The sequence below is a fragment of the Phoxinus phoxinus genome, assembly GCF_949152265.1.
Source record: "Phoxinus phoxinus genome assembly, chromosome: 20".
In the NCBI taxonomy this organism is placed as follows: Eukaryota; Metazoa; Chordata; class Actinopteri; order Cypriniformes; family Leuciscidae; genus Phoxinus; species Phoxinus phoxinus.
In genome coordinates, this window is record NC_136895.1 from 15,373,266 (window position 1) to 15,397,348 (window position 24,083).

Consider the following 24,083-nt stretch of genomic DNA (forward strand, 5'->3'; position numbering starts at 1 on the left):
AATAATGTCATTAATGACTCACCCTCATGTCGTTCTAAGCCCGTAAGACCTCCGTTCATCTTCGGAACACAGTTTAAGATATTTTAGATTTAGTCCGAGAGCTTTCTGTCCCTCCATTGAAAATGTACATACGGTATACTGTCCATGTCCATAAAGGTAATAAAAACATCATCAAAGTAGCCAAAAATAACACAAAATAAGACTTTATTCAGCATTGTATTCTCTCCCGGGTCTGTTGTGAATCTGCGTTCACGACTCCGCAGTGACGCTGCTGACGGAAGACGCTGATGACGTGTTATCTGGTGCGCCCGAGCTTCGTTTACAGTCTGAGGGAGACACACACTATATTCAAGCTATTCTACATTGTTTGCGTGGATATCATTTTTTTAATGGTGCGTAAATGTGCATGTCGCGGATGAGACACTTTTACAGCGTGCGTTTCCCTCAGTCTATAAATGAAGCTCGGGCGCACCAGATAACACGTCATCAGCGTCTTACGCCATCAGCGTAACTGTGAAGGATTGACAACAGACCCGGGAGAGAATTCAATGCTGAATAAAGTCTTATTTTGTGTTATTTTTGGATCAAAAAGTATTTTCGATGCTTCAAAAACTTCTAACTAACCCACTGATGTCACATGGACTACTTTGATGATGTTTTTATTACCTTTATGGACATGGACAGTATACCGTATGTACATTTTCAATGGAGGGACAGAAAGCTCTCGGACTAAATCGTCTCGGTTACGTATGTAACCCTCGTTCCCTGAGTACAGGGAACGGAGACGTACGTCGGGTTCCCCTGACGAATTGGGATCACGCTAGGGAGCCTATTACCTTCGAGAAACTAAACAAAAAGCCAATGAACATTGGCATGCAACATTTGCATTCCGCGGACCCGCCTGTCAGCGCGGGTATAAAAGCCGGAAGTAAACATTGCATCATCGCTTTTCGCTGAGGAGCCGAAGTAACGGACCCCTGCGAAGGTGCAGCCACATGGCAAAGGGACGTACGTCTCCGTTCCCTGTACTCAGGGAACGAGGGTTACATACGTAACCGAGACGTTCCCTTTCGTCCAGGGAACTCCGACGTACGTCGGGTTCCCCTGACGAATTGGGATCCCTAATAAAACGCCATGGTGCTGGCCCCTTCCAGTGCCCAGCTAAGCCGCCCTACAGCAGTTTCAATAAATTTCGGGGGCTGCTAGGAATCCACTGCTGTTCCGCAAGACCCACACAGAGGACATTGGATAACACTGGGAAGCGTGCCTCAACCCCCGGGGGGGAGGCCCACTACGGAAAACCAGGATGCCTGATCTGGCCTGGAATACTCATATGAATTCACATAGTGAACATATGGGGTCCCTGAGATGGTCCCAACCATTGGAATTGGGAGCGCATACAACAAGGATGACGGCGCGAGTCCGTCGGGGAAGACACGGCTGGACTGCACGTGGCAAAAACCGGTACACAAGACCACTGAACACCCAGTCTGCTACGACTCTAGCTAGAGGAGCAAACCTGGCGCCGGGCGGTCCGCTACGCCGGGCGCCGGGGGGGTGATGGAGGAGCTCAACGAGGTTACCACTTAGGGGCCAGCGGAGCGGAAGAGACGCACTTATCTGATTACAGAGTGGCGCAGCAAGCCGACACAACCTATTCCCTCGACCCACTGGACGAAGCCAGAACCCGGGAGGAAACCGGTTCCACACGGAGGTTATAGAACCTAGCAAACGTGTTAGGTGTCGCCCAGCCCCCAGCTCTACAAATGTCTGTCAGCGAGGCGCCTTGAGCCAACGCCCAGGAAGCGGCAACCCCTCTAGTTGAGTGAGCGCGCAACCTGGGGGGACAAGGCTCACCCTGAGCCTCATAGGCTCGGGTGATGGCATCCACTATCCAGTGGGCTAACCTCTGCTTGGAGACGGCCTTCCCCTTCTGCCGGCCTCCGTAACAGACAAGGAGCTGGTCTGAGGTCCTGAAGCTTTGCGTTCTGTCAACGTAACACCGCAAGGAGCGGACGGGACAGAGAAAAGCTAGGGCTGGGTCTGCCTCCTCCTGGGGCAGCGCTTGCAGGTTCACTACCTGATCTCTAAACGGAGTGGTAGGAACCTTGGGCACATATCCGGGGCGGGGTCTCAGTGTTACATGGGACAGGCCCGGCCCGAACTCTAGGCACGATTCGTCGACCGAAAATGCTTGCAGATCCCCGACCCTTTTAAAAGAAGCCAATGCTAACAGGAGCGCTGTCTTAATAGACAGGATATCAAGCTCTACTGTCAGCAAAGGCTCAAAGGGAGGACTCTGGAGAGCTCTCAGTACCAGAGTCAAGTCCCAAGGGGGTACAGAGTGTACAGGGCGAGGAGGGTTCAACCTCCTAGCACCCTTCAGGAATCTGATGACCAGGTCGTGCTTTCCCACCGACTTATCGTCAACTGCATCGTGATGCGCCGCAATGGCAGCGACATACACTTTGAGGGTTGAAGGGGACAGCCTACGCTCCAACCCATCTTGCAGGAAAGAAAGCACAACGCCGATCGGGCAAGTTCGGGGGTCCTCCTGACGGGAGGAGCACCAAGCGACGAACAGGTTCCACTTCAACGCATAGAGGCGCCTCGTAGAGGGGGCTCTAGCGGAAGCGATAGTGTCTACCACTGCCTGTGGCAGACCACTCAGAACCTCCGCGTCCCGTCCAGGGACCAGACATGGAGTTTCCAGAGGTCTGGACGCGGGTGCCGTAGAGTGCCCCGTCTCTGAGAAAGTAGATCCTTCCTCAGAGGAATCGGCCAAGGAGGGGCTGTCGAGAGGAGCATAAGTTCTGGGAGCCAAGTCCTGGTGGGCCAGTACGGCGCCACTAGCAAGACCTGCTGCTCTTCCTCCCTGACCTTGCACAGAGTCTGCGCAAGAAGGCTCACTGGGGGGAACGCATATTTGCGTAGGCCCCGGGGCCAGCTGAGAGCCAGGGCGTCCGTGCCGAGGGTCCCCTCGGACAGGGAGTAAAACCACTGGCAATGGGTCGTGTCCGGAGAGGCGAACAGGTCGACCTGCGCCGCTCCGAAGACACTCCAAATCAGCTGGACCGCCTGGGGATGGAGTCGCCATTCTCCGGGCAGGGGGGTGAACCGTGAAAGCTCGTCGGCCACACGGTTGAGAGCCCCCGGCACGTAAGCGGCATGAAGCGACCTCAGATGCTTCTGACTCCATAGGAGGAGGTGGGAGGCGAGTCGCGACATACGACGGGAGCGTAGACCACCTTGACGGTTGATGTACGCAACGGTCGCAGTGTTGTCCGTACGGACCAGTACGTGCTTGTGTCTGAGAACCCCTACAAGGCGACACAAAGCTAGACGTACTGCTTGCAACTCCAGGCAGTTGATGTGCCAATGCAGCTGGGGCCCCGTCCACAGACCCGAGACTGCATGCCCTTTGTACGTGGCCCCCCACCCCGTGGCAGAGGCATCTGTGAAAACCACAGCATGCCTGGAAACCTGGATCAAGGGCACTCCAGCCCGAAGGAACGCAGGGTCCGACCACGGGGAGAAGGTTTGGCGGCAGTGCGGGGTCACTTGGACCCGGAACGTGCCACTCTGCCACGCCCACCTGGGGACTCGATCGTGAAGCCAGCGCTGTAGCGGTCTCATATGTAATAGGCCGAGCGGTGTAATCGCCGCTGCGGCCGCCATATGCCCCAGGAGCCTCTGAAATTGTTTCAGTGGAACCGCTGTCCTGCCTCGAAAAGACCTGAGGCAGGTGAGCACTGACTGGACGCGCTCCTCTGTGAGGCGCGCAGTCTGGGCGACCGAGTCCAGCTCCATACCGAGATAAGAGATCCTCTGCGTGGGGCAGAGTTTGCTCTTGTCCCAGTTGACCTGAAGACCCAACTGACTGAGATGCCGGAGCACCATGTCCCTGTGTTCGCACAGAACATCCCGAGAGTGAGCTATAATGAGCCAGTCGTCGAGGTAATTGAGGATGCGAACGCCTTGCTCTCTCATGGGAGCAATGGCCGCCTCCGCGACTTTCGTGAAGACACGGGGGGACAGGGCCAGCCCGAAGGGTAGGACTCTGTACTGATACGCTCGACCCTCGAACGCAAACCGCAGGAACGGTCTGTGTCGAGGAAGTATCGAGACGTGAAAGTAAGCGTCCTTCAGGTCGATTGCTGCAAACCAATCCCGGGGACGGATGCATTCGAAAATGCGCTTCTGCGTGAGCATCTTGAAGGGGAGTTTGTGCAGGGCCCGATTCAAGGAACGCAGGTCCAGGATCGGTCGTAACCCACCGCTCTTCTTGGGTACAATGAAGTAGGGGCTGTAAAACCCGGACCTCATCTCGGCAGGAGGGACCGGCTCGATCGCGTCCTTCGCCAGCAGGACATCGATCTCTTTCCGCAGGACAGGGGCATCCTCTGACCGCACACGGGTGAAGAAAATGCCCCTGTACCTGGGAGGCCGGCGGGCAAACTGAATTGCGTAGCCGAGCCGAATGGTGCGTAGGATCCACCGGGACGGAGCTGGAAGCGCTAGCCAGGCCTCCAGGAACCGAGCGAGTAGACCCACCCGAACCACCGGCGTACCCGCGGAGGGGCAGCAGGGCGGGGGACAGGGACCCGGCTCCAGCGACGACGTAGCGACCGCGAGCGGGGTCTGGGCGCAGGTACTGACACCTACCTGTCCACACCGGGGGGCAGACGGCAGAGAGGGTTCTTCGTGTACCCTCTGCTGCGGGCCGCCCCGTGGCGAGGGGAGGGGGAGAGACGAGGAACGAGGCCCTGACTCCTCGCAACCCCGTCTCTGCGCCTCCGTGGCCAGCCGCAGGCCGGGGCGACGCGGAGGGTTCCGCGAGGCCGCTACCCGCAGGCTGGGGAGAGGGGAGCGGGGGCCGTGTCGCACTGAGACGACACGCGCCGCCGCTGCGACCCTCTGGCACGGGGGAGACTGCGTGCCCGACAGTCTCGGCCGTGGATGACCTGGAAAAGGATGCGGAAACTGCTCTTTTATTGAGGAAGTGGGTACCACTGACTGAGTCAGTGGCGGAACAAAAACAAACAAAGGATTCTCCACCCGGCCCTCCCCCGGGGGAAGGAGGCGAATAGGGACCGCCTCCCGAAGAGCAGCAGCATCCAGTCCCAGGTCGCCCGCTTCAGGAACGACGTCCACCTCTCTTCTTCCTGGGAGGTGCAGGTGGCGTCGGAGCGGGCTGGGTCGCCCTCTTACGGCCCGACCTCCGTCCCCCAGGCTGAGGCTGCTGGCCTGGAGGGGGAGCGGCCGCAGGAGGACGACCTCGGCGACGAGCGGCCGGAGGCTGTGCAGCAACAGGAGTTGGGCCAGCAGCGGCTTTCCTCCTGTGCAGGACATGCCGCATAGCTTCCGACTGCTTCTGGGCGGCAGAAAACTCTTGGGCCAAGTTATCCACCGCCTCGCCGAAGAGGCCCCCTGTGGATACGGGGAAGTCGAGAAGTTTGTTCCTCTCGGCTTCCCGCATATCCGCCAGGGTAAGCCACAGGTGGCGCTCCTGGACCACAAGCGTGGACATCGCTCGACCCAGCGAACGTGCGGTAACCTTCGTCGCCCGTAGAGCGAAGTTAGTCGCCGCACGCAGCTCCTGCAGCAAGGCTGGGTCGGGACCACCCCCCTGCAGGTCATGGAGTGCTTTGGCCTGGTGGACCTGAAGCAGAGCCATGGCATGCAGGGCGGAGGCGGCGTCTCCACACGCCTTATAGGCCTCCCCGGTTAGACCCGAGGAGAACCTACAGGCGCGGGAGGGGAGTGAAGGGGCACCCCGCCAGGTGGAAGCGGTCTTCGGACACAGTTGCATCGCGATAGACCGCTCCACTGGGGGGATTCCCTCGTACCCGTGCGCCGCCCCGCCGTCAAGGGTGGTGAAGAGGGAGGGGCGAGGAGGCCCCCGCCGGTACGCCAGAGGCGCCGACCAGGACTTCCTCAACTCCTCATGCACTTCAGGGAAGAAGGGCACTGGAGCGGTGCGCGGGGCATCCGCACGCACCGCAGCAGGCCAATCATCAAGCCGCGAATGCGAGGGCCCGGGCGGAGGGTTCCACTCGAGTCCCACATTCGCGGCCGCCCTTTCGAGCATGGCAACCACCTCGGGATCAGCGTCAGCCGCAGCCACCGCACCCGAAGGGGGTGGAGCCGCTGACTCCTCACCCGAAGATGATTGCGCCTCTTCCGATGCCGCGATAGACATCTGGTCCTCCGGGGGCGCTCCAAAGGAAACAACCGGAACCGTGCGGGACGGCCCCGGAAGTTCCCCCGGAAGCGCCGCTGGCAGCGAGCTGCTAGAGGAGTGGGAAGCTCGCGAGGATGTTTCACCACACGAGACATTCCGCACTGTAACCCTCATACGCTCACCAACGGGAATGACCGAAGTAGCCGCCTGTCGAACTGAACCGACAGACGAACTAGATCGAGCATTCTCCGAAGGGACTCCCCCATATTTCAGGGATCTTAGTCTCGAGCGGAGCGTCGCGATGGCCATGCTCCCACAGAGAGAGCATGACTCATCCAACAACGCTGCCTCAGCATGCCTTAAGCCCAAACATGCGAGACAGTGTTGATGGCCATCATCCGGAGGGAGAAGTCTACCACATCCAGAAACGCACGGGTGATTCGACATCCTGAAAAGGACGCGAAACACCCGCCAGCTCTTTTAGAAAGAAAAAGAGAGAGAGAAAAAACAAGAGAGAGAGAGAGAGAGAGAAACGCCGAAGCGCCGAGGGACCAACGCAGCAGACAGGCGGGGGAAACTGCAACCCTTTGCTGCTGAAGGCGAAGATCGCTGCACCGCGCCGTCACACCAGCGATTTCTGCTCTCCAGGTATTTGTTTTCCGTTCTCAGAAGGCTTAGGAAGTCACAGGAAACTGAGGCTCCGAAGCGAAAGGCGATGATGCAATGTTTACTTCCGGCTTTTATACCCGCGCTGACAGGCGGGTCCGCGGAATGCAAATGTTGCATGCCAATGTTCATTGGCTTTTTGTTTAGTTTCTCGAAGGTAATAGGCTCCCTAGCGTGATCCCAATTCGTCAGGGGAACCCGACGTACGTCGGAGTTCCCTGGACGAAAGGGAACTAAAATATCTTAAACTGTGTTCCGAAGATGAACGGAGGTCTTACGGGCTTAGAACGACATGAGGGTGAGTCATTAATGACATTATTTTCATTTTTGGGTGAACTAACCCTTTAAGCCTTTTCTGTTAAACCTGGGGCTATTGTTTTAAAATCGGCTCCGGTTTTAAAAGTTGTGTAGTGTATTCCAGCCTTAAGTTAACTTATGTACCAATTTGCTTCATATGATCCACAAACTGTCTTTTTAATAATAATGTTGCTGTTAGAGGTAATACAAAATTTATTTCATTTAAGGGCAAAACTAGTTTGCAGTAGGTTACCAAAGTTTGCGACCAAAATCTCAGCTAAGCACTTGACTCACAGACGTTACGTCAGTTTGAAAGTTAATGGAATGATAATGAAAGTACTAAAATAAAAACGAGAAGTGTCTGCTTAGGACCTTTGCAAATCTCTTCATGTAGTGTCCAACAATCTGTGGGTCTGGGCACTCCAGCTTCTTAATGATCTCGAAGCTCTGGTTAAGCTGCGAGAAGACATCCACTACCGAACAGGAGAAGAGAGCGTGCTCTGAAGTTTGCTGATACTGTAAGAAAGAAAGAGTTGGATGTGCGGTCAGAAAAAGTTCTAGAATAGAAGGCGCAAGAGACCGCACAAGCAATTTGCGACCAGACATCAGGTGTGAGCTCTTTCGTCTGGAAATAATTGGGTTGAGGTGAGACTGTGACAGGTTCCCAAAGGGGGCTCGGTGGAACTAATGAACTAAAGAGCGTGCTTATTGGTTCAGGAACAGGCTGAGGTGCTCCGAGGGCACTCATTCATCACATTTTGACATGTCTGGCTGCAGGCTAGAGGTCTGCTGTTACTGTAACTTATTACAGCTGGTAAGCTAAATAATAAGAAAAGTTTACAGTAAATCATAAAATAAAATAAATGTTTTATCAGAAATTCATACTTTTTTCCATTACCAAATCAATTAATCACAATTCATTGCATCTAACATAAAAGTTTGTATATACATTTATAAATGTGTATGTGTTTGTGTTCAGCACCATCCACAAACACACATATATATTTACACATTTTTATGTTAGATGCGATTAATTGCGATTAATCATATTGACAGCACTATATATATTATATATATACGTGTATATATATATATATATATAAAATATATATTTAATGTATTCAATATATATATATAATATGTATATATATATTAAATATAAATATTTTTTATGTATTTAAGTAAAACATTTTAAGTATAAGTACTTATACTAACAACAATGGTTAAATGATGATGATGATTACAATAATGTAAAAATTGGTATGTTAAAGATTTTAAAGACATTTGTAATAATATGTTATTGTGATATACTATATCTTAGTAGCGATATTTAAAATGAAGTATTTATGCAACATTAAATGTTTTACATATTTCTAAGCATATTGAAAATATGGGATATACATTTTATTCATAACAACAATAATGAAAAAAAAATTTTTTTTTTGTGTTAGCATAGATATTTTCTTATTGATTTATAAACTATGATGTTTCTTGAACCTGCATCGAATGGCCTTGAAGCTAGGAAGCAAAAGGCAAGAGAAATAAATCTCACCCCATCTTTTTTGTCACGCTCCAGGGCTCCGTGCAAGAAGTCTCGAGACACTTCTTCATTCTCATCCAACCACTGGATGACAAATGGCTCAAACCACCTGCAGAGTAACATCACCACCTAAAGCTTTATTACCCATCATACCATGGTCACAGTGACATTTTTGAGCGTGCCTGACATAATTTTTGTGTGTGAGATGCCACTCACGCAGGATATTCAGGCACTCGGCTCTTGAAGAAAGGCAGATCTTTGCAGTATTCATTGTAAAGCCACTTTACTTTGAAGTGCAGGTTCATGTAATCGGCACTCTTGCACAGGCGGTTCTTTTCATGCTCTGAAAAGCGTGAGTTGAAGACAAAAGCTCTTCGTGAAACAGAAGATTTAACGGCACATAATACATCTATGCAAAGTGGAGGACCCCTACTGAATCAGCAGATGAGAAGAACTCCACCACATGTCAACTTTTCACCAAGTGTGAAATTTAAGTGGCTATCAGCGAGAAACCCCGCAATGCTTGAGTTTATAACTAAAATTATAACTAAAAAAAACTTTTTTAAATGCATCTCATCTGTTAGTCAAGTTATGATCATTCAAGACCTGAAACTTTTTAATTAAATATCATGAGGTTTTGGAGTCTCGAAAGTGATAGTGAGCTCTACAAAATGAATGATCAATCCATACAAAAATAAGATATAATCCAGAAAAAGTTGGGGTTTAAAAGACACTTCATATTTAGTAATATTATTAATTTGACTGCACTGACACTATCAGATGAGAACAAAACTTGAACTGAATTGAGCTGGATGATGACACCATTGTCTTCTTTATGGCTGAATTGAATTAGTTTCGAATTAGATTCAGTTATTGAACTAAACTGAATCAACATTGAACTGACTCAAAGTAAATTAGAATTAGAATTTGTCCCATATTTGATGAAGTTTGCATCATTGATTGTAATTTTCCTGTTTATGACTGTAAAGCTGCAAACAATCTGTATTGTATAAAGAGCCATATAAATAAATTAAAGGTGAAGAAAAGTCCCTTGACTTAGACTCACCTTCCATTGCGTACTTCATATCCTGGGCAAACAGGTTCCACATAACCTCTGCACTGATCTTTCCGACATTGAGCTCCTGGGGAAACCTGTGTGGACCAGAGCGAGCGATATTAAGATCCTAAACAGGATTATGAAGGTACATTGGGAGATTTTGTGAAATAACATGGTGCCGGACTTACTGGTTAAGGCAGGGGGTGTAAGAGTTCTTGTCCTCTTCAATAATTGAGACAATGAGAGTGATTAGCTTGGACCAGAAGTCCAGATTCTTGATACTTGGACCTTGTTCCTCTGGAGGAACTTCTCCTTTTTTGCTCTGCACAGAAAGAATTCATTTTGAAATCTAATGGAAGCTCGAAGCACATTATGTCTTTTCATAATCTGCCAAACTCTGGAAGAAATGACCCTACTAAGCGCAGAACAGGAATGTCTTATTTCAGCCAGCAAGCAAACAAGCAAAAATATGCCAACTACTCCAGGGGAACAAGATATGGAACAATCCTGCAAAGCTTTGCAGCAAAATATAGTAAGTAGCCCAGGGTTAGATGTTTAATTCAACAGGAAGAGTGTTTGATATTTATGAAGGGAGTCTGTAACAGCTTCAAAGCAGCATAAACAAAAGCTGCAAGATGAATGGCACTGATAAAATGACTTGGATTCTCCCGAGGCAAAACGCTTTGTGGCTTATCAAGGTTGTTGGGCAAGGAGTGTCGACTCACCGGGTCTGTTTGGTATTCTCGACTATACAGTTCATGGCAGTTGTTGAAAATGTATTCATAGGTAGAGTTGAGGCAAGCCTTCACACAGTCCTTCACTACCTGGCTGGCACGAGGAGGACTCTGAAGCTCTTGGACCTAGAGAAGAAGGGTTCATGGTACATTCAGATGGATAATTCAGCTACTGTACGAACAAAACTTTTAATATTGAAGGTAAACTTTAAAATCATTCAAAAGAAAGAAAATCACACAATTTTTTTTTTAAAAGAGAGTGGTATGAAAATCATACAGAAATCACACAAAAAACAAAATTGTATGAAAATCTTAAAGCTACACTGTGTGGGATTTACTCCCATCTAGCGGTGAAACTGTATATGACTACCAACTGAATATTACTTTCTAGTCCCTCCCATTCCGAGGGCGTTTTAACTCCTACGGTGGCCGTATTATTTCAAATCTGCCGGCAGTCGCGAGTAATCTCCATAGGGTAATCTCCCCTCGCATTCGTCACGGTGCCACTGAGTGTAAAAGTGTGAAAGGCGAAGCTTGAATTTCCAGGTATGTCCCTTTTTCGGCTAATGTATTTTCAAGATGGAGGCGCAACATGGCTGCCGCCATTTGAGCGACTCACTCATATGTATTCTGAAGGGCCGATTCTACGCTTACGAGAATACTTGATTAGTTGGTGGAAGTAATTACACGAATGGGCACATATCATTTTGAAAGAACAAAGTGTTTTTTTTGCTAAGAATCAACTTAAAAAATTACAGTGTAGCTTTAAAAGAACTCGCATACGGAAAATAAACTGTTTTTTTTTTATAAAACTTGAAAATTGTCCAGAAAAAAAGAAACATACAAGTGCTGTCAAATCGATTAATCGCGATTAATTGATTTGATTAATCGTGATTAATCAATTTGACAGCACTAAATCATACAGAAAAGAAAATCATATACAAATTTCAAAAATAATAATTTCAGGAATTGTATTGTAAAGTGTAACAGAGTGTTTCCTGTACAAAAAACTCTTGAATCAAAAAAATGATATGAAATACGAAGATAACAATAAAATTATATGCAAAAAGAAAATCATACACAAATATTCTGCAAAAATAATCACACACACACACACAAATTTTAGGATGATGTTGACACAAAGCACCAAATAGAGCTTCAATATATGACCAAATTTACACTGTCAACAGCATCAGGGATTCACAACAACTAACCTTCATCCTGAAAAATGTGATACTGGTCAGTAGGTCCACAGTAGACTTGAGGTCCTGTAGCCTCTCAGGACTGCTAGCTGGGAAATTATTCTAAGAGACACAAGAAAGGGTGTCATCAATACTATACTTTATACATTTTAAATACTAATTTATGCTTTTAATACAACTTTTCTGATCCTTCATACAAAAGCAAGAAAACATACAAAACCCCAAAAAGTCACAATACCCTGTACATAGAGAGGTCAATCCTCAGAGAGTTGTGGAGCTGGTCCAGAAGCTTGACAAATCGCTCTTTCTACAGAGAACACACAAACCACCCCAAATCATTGGCGCAAACACTTTAATGCTGACATTTTAGCTATGTGGTGACATGGTTGGCTCAAACACTCACCCCAAAGTTGGAGGCCGCGAAACGGTCCGAGGCAGATACATTGTTGGTGGCCTGGGTTGTGTGAGCGTAGTAAGCATTGATGTTGGCCAATAGGGTGCTCATGACCGCAGGCACTCCAGGACACATGTACTTTGATGACAAGCAGGCAAAGTGTCTAGAAAACAAGAAGGTACAAAAAGTACCTAAGTACCTAAGCAAACAAGTAAAACATCAATGCCAAAATTGCGGGAACAACCATACGTCATGGCTTGATAAATGGACTCCACTCCGTAACGCATGGCAAACTCATCGACAATTTCTTGGGGCGTCTCTTCGAAGTAAACCTTCCATGCATCATCACCCTTGGCATCTGGTATCTTCACCACCCCGTTGTTCTGGATATCCGTTAAATAGTGGAAAAGGTTCTATGGAAAGAGGGTGTTCATGCTAATGACTAATTTGACACACACTAGCAGGGACTGTGTAGCTTGTTAATGTTAATAAATGGCCGTTGGTGGAAAAGGAGATAGACAAACATGATCATGGTAGAATCAGACTGACCTCATGCAAGCAAGTGTACTGGACGTGGTACGGAGCTACGGTTTCCTCTCCTTTGATCTCCACACTGATGTGCATACGAATGGCTCCCGACACAGCAGACTTGTCTGTACGCTTGTCTGAAAGGGAGCACAATGAAGTTGGTAAACTTTAAAATCACGCAAATGAAAGAAAATCACAAGGAAAACGTACAAAAAAGTAAATCGTTCAAATATGAAAAAAGAAAACGTCAAAAATCATAAAAGAAAATCTAAATCATTATGAAAAAATAAAAAATTTAAGCCAAATGAGCTAGTGTTGATTTTAGAAGCGCAAAAAATTGAAAGTAGGATGTGTGACATCATCATCAATCATCATTTACTCACCCTCAAGTCGTTCCAAACCTGTATGAATATGTTTCTTCTGCTGGACTCAAACATAGATATTATGAAGAATGTTTGTAACCAAACAGTTGATGGGCCCCATTGACTTACATAATATGGAAAAAAAAGGTTAAACTTTATTTTGTGGTGTCCTTGTTACAGTGTAATTATACAATTAAGTATTAAGTAATAGTACGGTACTTAACTACATGTACTTACTTAATAATTAGGGCTAGGGTTAAGGTTTGGTTTAGGGTCAGTTGCATGTAAATTAGGGTCAGTTGCTGTTATTACTATATTACATGTAACGTGTAACAGGGACACTGTAAAATAAAGTGTGACCAAAAAATAGTCAATGGGGCCCATCAGCTATTTGGATACGGACATTGTACAAAATAGCTTCTTTTGTGTTTAACAGAAGAAAGAAATTCACACAGGTATGAAACAACTTCAAGGTTAGTAAATTCTGAATTTTCATTTTTGGGTGAACTAACCCTTTAAGTCTCTTTCAATAATAATATTACAAAGGGGGAATTTCATGACATTGCTATGTTAGTTATGAAAGTAAAAAGTAATGTAAATCGCTTTGAAACATAAAAAAAAAAAACACTGCCCGTGTAATATGTCACGCTAATTGTTCTATAATTGTTGGGTCTCGTTTCTAAAGGTCAAACGGGAGTCAATGTAATGTAAATAGAACACAAATACAACATTATATTCATCTTTTCAATGTATTTCGGTAATTTCTAGGAAAAATATTGCTTTGTTACTCACCCAGGTTGTACCAGACGTCCATTTCACCGCTCAGAGTTCGTACCTCGATGATGGTCTGACCGAGGAAGTCGTCAGACTCACGTTTGAACTTCTGCTTAACTCTGGACTTAATATCGTCGTCCTCGTCCCACACGCGCACTTTGATCCGATCGGAAGAATTGTGACACTCGCTGTTGAGATGATTTTCACCATGAGCACCGATAATGTGTATTTGATATAGCCGAGATACCAAAAATAATCCACTTACAAATTGAAGCTTTCATCCCATACAGGGTTGAGGTTACCGTAGATAGTCTTGGTTCGTTTTTTGGTCTTGCCAACTTGCACCGTAACATAAGGGTCGCTGGAGCCGGTCTTGTCCTTTGCCTGCAGGCCCTGGGCGCATAACACTGAGCGTAGAGAAACGGGGTTAATACTAAGATAACCGATATGACTTATAACAAACTTGTGCTGGTTGAAGTGGGTCATTACCGGTGATGCTGATCTTGGCCGACCACTTGGACGTTCCGTCCAGGACACTTTGCTTGATCTGCTTCATATGCGTCACATGCGTGGCCTTGATGACTGCAAACACTTCCTGAATCAGCTCGAATATCTCAGGCTTGTTCCGTTCACGGATCTTCATGCGGTCTTTCAACACCATGATGATGTTCTGCGTGCGATCCTCAGCTCCATGCTTGGAGCTTTTCTCCGCCGCCCCTGCGGAAGACGGATAAGGTTGATGTAAATACATTTTTATATTTACACTACCAGTTAATAAATCTGGAATAATCATGATTTTTTGAAAGAGGTCTCTTTTGCTTACCAAGGCTATATGTTAAAATATAAAGCTTTCAACATTGATAAGAACCATTATTAATAATTGAGTTTTTGCGAAATTTACGTGTTTTCATTAAGCGTATTTTCAATTCGCAATTTCAATTTGCACAATTTGAAGGGTAATGGAAAAGCGCAGCTACAGAAGACTGGAGTAATGGCGCTGAAAATTCAGCTTTGCATCACAGGAATAAATTACATAAAAAAATATATTAAAATAGAAAATAGAACAGTTTTTATACAGTTAAATATAAACTGTAATTATATTTTACAAATTACTGTTTTTACGGTATTTTGATCAAATAAATGCAGCCTTGGTGAGCATAACTTTTTATTTTTAACTGTAATTATTCCAAACTTTTGCCGGCGTATAAAGTGTATATTTTAAGTCTATTTACATTTAAATGAATACAATATTTGAGAGTAATGAAAGAAACTCAATAAGTAATCTTACTCTGCAGACAGTCGGCATTGAGTAAATCTTGACACTTCTCGTGGCACTTGACCCCACACTCGGTGCAGCGCATGCCCTGTCGAGCGATGCCCCACAGAAGCCCCTCGCACTCGTAGCAATAGGTGGGTGTGGTGGCCGTCCACACCTCAAAGTTATGTGGAGTGGTACATGAAATGGGGTAGATCAAAGCCTGCAGGGTCTTCTTATAGACGTGACTCTTCTGCAAGATCATTGAACAAATCAACAGGTAAATGGAAAATGGTTCTGCACTGAAAAATGTGAGTATCCAGGAAGAAAACAGGGCTGGTTGACATACCAATTCTTCATTGTTAAGTGTGCTGGAGGCCATGGCAGAAGTGATGCCTGCTTTTCGAGAGTTCTGGACAAGGGACTACAAGAGAAAACAAACATGTAGGGCTCAAAATAAAATTAAGAGAAAATGTGTGTATTTGTTTTTGAGTGAAAATATTTCATCGGAATTCTTTCTAAAGTATGCAGTCATAAATACTACATGTATCCTATATACTATATTTACCCAGGAGTGCTGGAAAAGGGTAGTACTCACCATTGCCTGCAGGAGGCGAGGCATTGGAAAAGAAATAAAAATATATATATTTTAGAAGTTTGATTCGATCTCATTTGATTACATGCATCACAAACTGCACAACCAAGGTTGATTAAGAAAAAAAGATGACAATTAGTGCTAAATTCAAGTTATACTTTTTATAAAACTACTGACTCAAACACAACAATAAAGTATTTATGTAAAGAAGTCTCGAAAAGTGCTTGTACAACAATTATGCATGAGGAAGAGCAGAGAGAAATAAGAAAGAGAGGTGGGTACTTTGTCTTCTAGATGAATTGTTTTTGACACGCATTTTAATTCTTATCGAGTCAGCACTTTGGCTTCTGACTTTTAGAGTCGGTGATGGTGACGGTAAGCTGTATTAAAACCGACAAACTGCGGAGCTGTTTCTCCCTCATCTTCCAGTTCGTGGCGTCAAAGAGAGCCTGGTGCCGTCGATGTTCTGACAGCCCTCCAGGGAAGGCTGCCAGGAGTGTTCTTGGCTGAATAAGTACAGCCAGACCTACACGACAGCTGTCAGCTAACGAACGATTTCTTTTTTTTTTTTGGCTCTCGTTACTTTGTTTAATCAATACATAACTAACTCTCCTGTCAGTCTAATGAGATGTTTTGCAGAAAGTGAAAGTCAAAAGTGTAGTTAATTACCATGCGCTGATGCAACACAACTCTTGAGAATTTTGTTAAAACTTAATTTCATTGCATACATTTTTTTTTTTTTTTTTTTTTAAACGGCACTACTATATTTTGTTGGCTTTGACCAGATTGAATTATTAAGCCGAGTCATTACCGAGGCAGAGCAAGTTTCGCTTTAGTGAAACAAGTTTTGTTTTCTCTCTCTTTGGAATAACATGCACTGAAGAAATTAGACCAGAAGCATGATGTTTTAATAAAGTAATGTTCAATTTAGATTTCATGTTGCCTCTATCCATGCAAGAACCAATGATGTTTAATGTTATTGCCACCCATCCTTTTTTCAAGTATAAGTGGGAAAGTTCAACAAGCTCTTGAAGTAGGTTATAGGCATGAAACAAGGTTAGCAAGGAATGAAGTCAGCTTAGGAAGAAATACAGAGACCAAAATGAATGGGACTGTAAAGGAGACATAGAGGCAGTCGTGAGGCTGACTGGACTGGTGGAGATTCATCAGGCTACAGGGTGAATGGTGCTGAGTAATGCTCTAATAATGTCTAACCCTGTAGTCGTGATTCAAACAGATGTGCCATAGAGACTTCTGTGATCTACAGACCCTTGACAGACTGCTGCCCAAAATAACCACGCTGACATACATAGATGGAGCTTTTGGAGAGTTAGGTAGGTGATGTTGGGTCCAGCAATGCTTTGGTTAAAACTTTGACGTACTAAAGCGGGGGTGTGTGACTCACCAGGTCTCGGACGAGAGGAATGGCCTTCCTCTTGCGTAGGTCAGGCATGCTGTCTATGCTGTAGAGAGCACCTCCAGGCCTGCGGATCAAACGGGTAAATGTTTTTTATTAAAATATATGTATATTATTAAAATTATTGACAATTTGAAAAATAGGGGTCTTTAAAAAATAGTGATAATCTTTTGAAAAATATTTTTTGGTGACACTCACCCTGCTTGCATAAAGAGTGATGCAAGTCCTGGAGTCTCACCTCGAGCCTGCGGACAACAGAGAGTGACAGAGGGATCAGTGACAGAGCTCCATATATCTCATTTTAATTCATCCAGTAAACCATATTAATTTTCTTTTCAATATCCATGCAGACCTCACAATGTAATTTCAAAGATATAATTCGTATTACAGAAAAAAGACCATTGTCTGTTTTGATTGGACCCAGAAAGAGCCTGCAGTCAGACGATCTCATTGACGTCAGCTGCAGGCCTCTCTCATGATTAGACCGGATTTGCCGGACATCTTTATCTCAATCATCATTATTCTATCATAACTCCATGTGTATCTCAGAGAAAGCGCGCCATAGCCATCGGTCAAAAAATGCGTTTACTTCGGTCCCTCACATTGCCACACCCACCTTTCAGACTGCTTGTCCAACTTCGGCAAAGCAGGGAAGAGTATGACAATCGCTATTGCAATGACAAAAAACTGAAAGAAAAAACACACAAAAACAAAAACAAATGGGGTGGAACACAAAAAGGGGCAAGGTACAAAATCTCGAAACGAAAACAGGTTTTATAAACATACGTAACAGTAAAATGTAAAACTGAAAAGTAAGTGACAAAAAAGTAACATGAAATGGAGAAGACAGGCAAGAAAAAGGACAACAACAAACGGCAGAACTAACCAGAGACTAGCGACCCAATGTTGGCCAACAGAACCAACTGAATAGGCATAAGCTGGCAAACTGTGATTTAAAAGGTTACTGAATTTCTATGTACTTGGAAGAAGCTGATCAAACAAATCTATTTTAGACTTCACAACTTCCGACTCTACATACCTCCTGCAGCTGAAGGCGAACCCTATTGAAGAATCGTAGCCAGTTGGCTTTGGCCCTTATTGCAGGGTCCACAGGTGGCTCCAGCTTGATTGGGCTGGGAAAAAATTGTGAAATTATTAGATTTAACCTGTATCCAGCAAAATGTAATGAAAGGCTACACCTTATCCAAGCTTTCAAGGAATCAGCACATGGAGCTTACCTCTCAGGAGGAACCTCCTCCTCTTGTTCTGGTTCAGGTGGGATCTCAATGGCAGAGATGGGCAAGGGCTCCTCTATATGAGCTGCCAGCTTCCCTACAGGCATTGGGACCTTCTCTGGCTCCAACTCTGAGACCCTTGGTGGGGTTGAGGTACGAGGTACCTTGGCAAAGACATCAAGTGGCTGTTGTAGGGGTGGTGACTCTAGTTTAGGCTCCATGGTCTGAAACGGTGGTTGGGATTGCGGGGGCTGTTGCTGGTGCATGGAAGCCTGTTTCTCCAGGGGTGGACGGCTGGTCGCCTCAGGAGCCAATGTTGGGGCAGTGCTGGTTGGGGTAGGGGTGTAGGGTGGCTCCTGCTCTTCACTGAGAGTCCCATCCAATGGATAAAGGTCTTCATCCACTTCATACACCATTACTTCCTCTTCCTCCTCATATGTGTACTCCCCTTCCTCCTGCTGGTAGATCTCGCCATCCACTTCATCATAGAGTGCACCTTCTTCACCCCCATCTTTGTTGTACTCCCCATCATCACTGTAGACGCCCTGCGGCTCATCCGGGTCCCAGACGGGTGAGTCTTTACCATAGCTAACGGAGGAATGGCAGGAATGGTAGGAGTCGTTCTCATCATAGAACTCTACGGAACCACGGAAGCTCTCACCATCCTCTGGGCCGAACTCTTCACTGAGTTGGGAGCTGCCGCGGCTCAGCTCACCCGAGGACGCGTAGCGACTACTGCCGGTGGGGCTGCGGGAGTAAAGAACTGTCAGTTATATTAAGTCATGGAAGAAAGAAGGTGGGCGACTGCTTATATGCAGATTTAACAGCAGTAAAAAGAGTTTGAGGCAAGAACAACCAACAACAGAGGAAAATGACACTTGTCAGCTAATAGAAGTCTCTCCCTGCTGAAAACAACAGCTTAAACCTGCCAAAGATGGTGTTCTGCTCTTACTTGGTCTTCCAGAAGTAAGGTTGGTAGACCAGCTCAAACCAGCTAAGACAAGCAAACAAATTAAGGTTGGTTTAAGGTGTTTTCTTCAGCAGGAAAATAATTTCTGCTGGATGGATGTATGAGTGCAGGTAAGGTGGTGAGAGAAAACAAGACGGAGTCCTGAGGCTCATTTGAGGAAGGAAAAAAAGTCGAAGGAAAAAAACTCACATAAACATATGGACTCAGAAAGAGCTATTTCACAATCTCAGACCAAATACACAAAAAAGTTAAGATAAGACGGCTGTGGGAAGAGTTGTCAGTGGACAAATTCGTCCAGGTGGACATAAGAAAGAACAACACATAAAAGAAAAGAGACACTGAGCTCACAAAAAGGGGGTGCAGCATTTTCCTGTTAAGAAAGGCCTTTTATCCTCACTGATGTATAAGCCAATTATGTATAGAAAGAATGAGAGAATGGAATAAGTAAGAAAAGACGCACTGCCACACACACACACACACACACACACATTATCGATTATGGGACGTAAGGTTTAGAAATGCATGAAGAATCAGAAGCGAAAGATATGAGGTGTGTAATTGGCTGTGAGCCAAAAAGCGTCTGGGCTTCAGATTGGAGGAAATACAAGAGCCATGGGACACACACACAATTACACATTCAAGGCTTCTGTCAAACCTTTCTGCCAGTTAGTTATATATCCTTGTCACCTTTTCTAACTCCCTAGCACACAAACCCATAAATTCCCAAGACACAGCTTTATTTCACACAACATCTTTCACAGAAGAAATTTGGTCTTTCAGTAAGGTTTGGTTCATGAGAAACAGAGAGGGTAAATCAGTGATATGTACATTCCATGGACTCTGTCAAAACCATCGGCATGGTCCCGCCTGCTGCCCACACACAGCATAGTGTGTCTAAAGGCTATGTAATTAGCGCACACTAGACTTTCGGAATTACAGCGTTATTCTCTAACTCTGTCAAGCATAAAGCAGCCAAATAACAGACTTCACAAAATTGCACCAAATTCCGATTACACGGTACAAAAGACACAAGAAAAAGCTTGTGAAGTGTATGGGTCGGTTACCTAATAACACGTGACAGGCCATTAACAGGTACACAGCAATCATGATAGAGGACAAAGAATACAAAGAGGTATAGATAAAATATATCAATAGATCATGTATGTAAAAGAAGGATTGTTGCGCATGCATGGCAAGCATAGCGAGGACCACAGGACCAGACAAGTCCAATTCCACGACATCATCACAGCAGGACGGAATCACAGGCTGGAGCAGGAAGAAGAGCAGGAGGAGGTGGAAGAGGGTGGAGGTGTAGGAGCTACGGAGACCCACCTATCAGAGAGCGATTGCCTACTGTCTAAGGAGTACTGGCGGCTGGTCCGCCTGCTCGAGCCAGAAGCCGAATCGAGATCGCTGCGGCCGTTGGTGGCGGAGTCTAAACTATCATAGCGTCTGGTGGGAGGGAAGGGGATGGGGGAGGCAGGAAGAGGAGGAGCATGAGAAATGTCTTTTTTATTCATTTTTCATCTCACCTCATCAGGCCACATTGGAAGGAATATGACCCAACTTAAGGCAATGTTTAACCAAGCTGCTAAGAGACTCATATCAAAAGCATCACTTTGGGATCAGGATCTGTCTATTAATAAGACTTTATAAAGGATTCAAGAGGCTTTGAAAGAGGCCCTGTCCCAATAGGCGCATATCATGTTGATTTGCAGTCTCAAGGCCTTCTCTCCCACAGCTGGGTGGCCCATTTGTTGTTATAGTTTTCCAAAAGGCTGCTCTAAGTTTTCTGTGGCTGTTATGCATCCTTTTTGGTGAAGACTTATTAGGGGACTATTACCCAACAGTCTGAATGGTAACTTGACTTGGAGAAGGACCCCGAGACCTTAAGGTGCCATTTGGGACAGGGCCAGAGTCTTAGAGCACAAAGTCTCCAGCATGCAATGCAAGAATGTTGGGAATAGCACTTTTGTAAGACAAAATGTTCAGAAAATAAAAGCTCGTTTTGAAGTGAACTGGGCAAAAAACGAGCAATTGAGGGGAAATGTTGCATTCAAATCACAAAGTGGCACCAGTGTGGCTCCAAACCCATGAAGTGTATACAATGACTACTCATTCAATCCTTGTATACAGTCATCAATGCATAGGAATAAGAACAGAGGAAAGTTGTACAGAGACAGTGAATTGTATTACCAACTAGCATTAGCAATAATACTGCACCCAAGAAATGGGAAATTGTACCTAATAGCTCTCTGGTTATCATAGTCATAGTCGTTCGTGTCGTTGTAACGGGAGCCATGGTGCATGTTTCGGATGGGGTATTGGTGCATGGATGCGTTGGGCTGAGAAGTGGTGTAGAACGGAGGTGGTATGCTGTTGCTAGTTTCGCTTCGGTAATCACTGTCTCGATCATCCACAGCACTGTCCGGATCTTCATCTGAGGAGCAAGTGTTTAATAAGTGTTTAATAGGAATGTTCCAGGACCAAAATGATGTTGATCCACAAACCCATCATACTTGAGAAAACAAAGTAAGTACACCAGCAAGCATAGATAAAAGTTTTCTGCATGTTTTTTTTTTTTCAAACAAAGATTACTTACTTTGTTGGTCCCCCCATAGACTCCAGTTACCTATGAAACCAATAAGTCAAGACAAATATTAGAAGTAGGCCAAAAAAATCGGTGATGAAAATATATCTTTGTGGAACACATGCCTCTGTTTGACCATGAAGAAGAAGCTTATTATAAATTTGAGTTGTGAAATTACTAGGTGTGACATGGAAGTGCACAGTGCATGAGAGTGACCTTGCCTGTGCACGCTAAGTGCTAATGGTTAATAGCTCTGATGTGAAGTAATAAAAAATGGCCTGTTCACAAGCCAAATCCACTCTAACAAGTCACTCCTCCTTATCCCACCCAGGCTTTAGATATCGCTGAATACGGTCCAGGAAATCTACACCATGATGATAAGCCATCCATCAAGTGCTCAGAGATAAAGTAAACTCACATTGGACCTGCTGATGGGGTGATTGGTCTTCTAATGAGGTTCTGTACAGATTAACCTACCAAGGGGCCATGTAATTTATAGTGTGAGTGTGAGTTGCGCTTGAAAGCTCACAGCACTGAGTTGATGGAATTGGAAGTGGTCTCTCGTGCTCCTCCTGGTATGTGTACTGCAAAATGAGCAAACAGAAATTATTGGCAAGCCAGTTTGAACAGATAAAAGTCTTTGTTTAATTAGGTCAGTAGTTCAAAAAATGCTGTTCAGGTCTCAGGAATTTCTCTGACAGACTCAAGTTAATGCGTGTTCTGCCCTTGGGCTCTGGGGAGGACTGTAAACACAACAAGACTGGAGTTGAATAAGAAGACTCACATCTTGGTCCCTCATGGCATTGAGCTGCTCCAATTTCTTGGCCCAGTATCGAGCTTCTTCCTCCGGTATATCTGAAAGTATGAAAACCATAAGTTAGCATCAAAACTCAGGACAAGCAGTGACCAAATACAATATTGGAGAAAGTAATAAACAGCAAGAATACCTAATGGGAGTTCGAAGCGTGTATCCAAAAGTACTCGATGAAAGGTGGGATCTTTGGTGCCACAGATCTCATTTTCAGCCATAATGACCTGGGAGTCTAAAGTCAACCATTGTCCTGGACCTTCCTACAACACAATAGAAAAAGAAACAGAGGTATATCTCCTATCAGAGACAAAGCTGTCTGTACATTTGGTTGGATCAACTAGGGAGGTACATAACTCTACCTGCTTGGGGTAATTTAACTAAAGTTGCAAGTTTGAGCCTTGCAACTTTATTACCGTTATCACATTAAACATGCAACTTAACCCCAGATTGCTCCAGGGACACTGTCCTTGAAAGTGAACATTTTTGCCAACATTGTAGAAACAAATTCCACTGGTGCCGGGTCATCTAATAAATTTTAACTGGTAGGACATTTTAACAAATATTAACACAGAGTCATAAATTGAATGGTTTCTGCAACATGATTGCAATGAGAGACAGGCATCAGCTACAGATCTCTACATATAGCTCTACAGAGAGTGAGAAAAGCTGCAAGCTGTTGGGGGCCAGGCCGGCCATCTGGGCTGTACCTCATTCGACTGTCGAATGCTGTGCAACGGGATCCACAATGTGCCAACCATGGTGTCCCAGATCAGTCCTTTGTTCCATACCTCCACTGTCAGGCCCAGATCCAGCCTGTTAATCTCACTGGAAGATGAAGTGACGGGTAAAATTGAAAAAAAAGAGAGATGGACAGAGAAATTAATATATAATATGACGATATGGATACTACACTCTGTTAGGAAGGTTTCATATATCTTCAGTTAATAACAAACTCACATATAAAATAAAGAGCCCTAAGGCAAAAGTTGCTTAGTTACTTATATGAAATTCACTAAAAGCACATTTTTAAATACTGTGGAGAAACTGCATGACTCAGTAATTTCATTTAGATTAGACATGCTGAAAAACCAGACCCCAGAGAATAGAAGAGGACAAAAAAAGATACATTTTAACAGAGGCACAATATTAATGGAAAAAGAAAATAGCAAGAAAAACCAAACAGGGTGCAGACAATAACGCCATCTGTGCCTTGGGCATCTCCAGTCACACTCCACAAGACTACACTCTCTAAAGCAGCATCAAATCCTAATAATAGCCTCAAATTTTACTTTAAAACCAATCCCTCTCAAAGACCACGGGGGCTAATCTTGGAGACAGTGGAGGCACCGCGTTAGACATTGCATAGCGAGATAAAGAGTAACTGAAGCAGATCTGGCTTATAGATGACTCAAGCAAGAATTTTGCAGGTATCATTAATTTAGAACAAACCCATAATGCTAAGCAGGAGCACT

At 45.2% G+C, this 24,083-nt stretch overlaps 1 protein-coding gene across 1 annotated transcript in view; it reads right to left on the bottom strand.

Annotated features, from left to right (window-relative positions):
- unc13a (unc-13 homolog A (C. elegans)) overlaps window positions 1-24,083 on the bottom strand; it is a gene marked incomplete at its 5' end in the record, with an annotated part of 41,254 nt that overhangs the window by 15,759 nt on the left and 1,412 nt on the right. Inside the window, 26 exon segments of the mRNA XM_079593214.1 lie at window positions 7,520-7,663; window positions 8,700-8,796; window positions 8,904-9,030; window positions 9,754-9,839; window positions 9,933-10,066; window positions 10,470-10,604; window positions 11,693-11,782; window positions 11,919-11,987; window positions 12,084-12,237; window positions 12,324-12,487; window positions 12,624-12,739; window positions 13,757-13,926; window positions 14,004-14,145; window positions 14,228-14,455; window positions 15,027-15,246; window positions 15,343-15,417; window positions 16,994-17,072; window positions 17,204-17,250; window positions 18,045-18,138; window positions 18,244-18,987; window positions 21,455-21,650; window positions 21,813-21,842; window positions 22,330-22,384; window positions 22,585-22,655; window positions 22,748-22,871; window positions 23,319-23,436. Coding sequence (XP_079449340.1) covers window positions 7,520-7,663; window positions 8,700-8,796; window positions 8,904-9,030; window positions 9,754-9,839; window positions 9,933-10,066; window positions 10,470-10,604; window positions 11,693-11,782; window positions 11,919-11,987; window positions 12,084-12,237; window positions 12,324-12,487; window positions 12,624-12,739; window positions 13,757-13,926; window positions 14,004-14,145; window positions 14,228-14,455; window positions 15,027-15,246; window positions 15,343-15,417; window positions 16,994-17,072; window positions 17,204-17,250; window positions 18,045-18,138; window positions 18,244-18,987; window positions 21,455-21,650; window positions 21,813-21,842; window positions 22,330-22,384; window positions 22,585-22,655; window positions 22,748-22,871; window positions 23,319-23,436 — 3,709 coding nt within the window.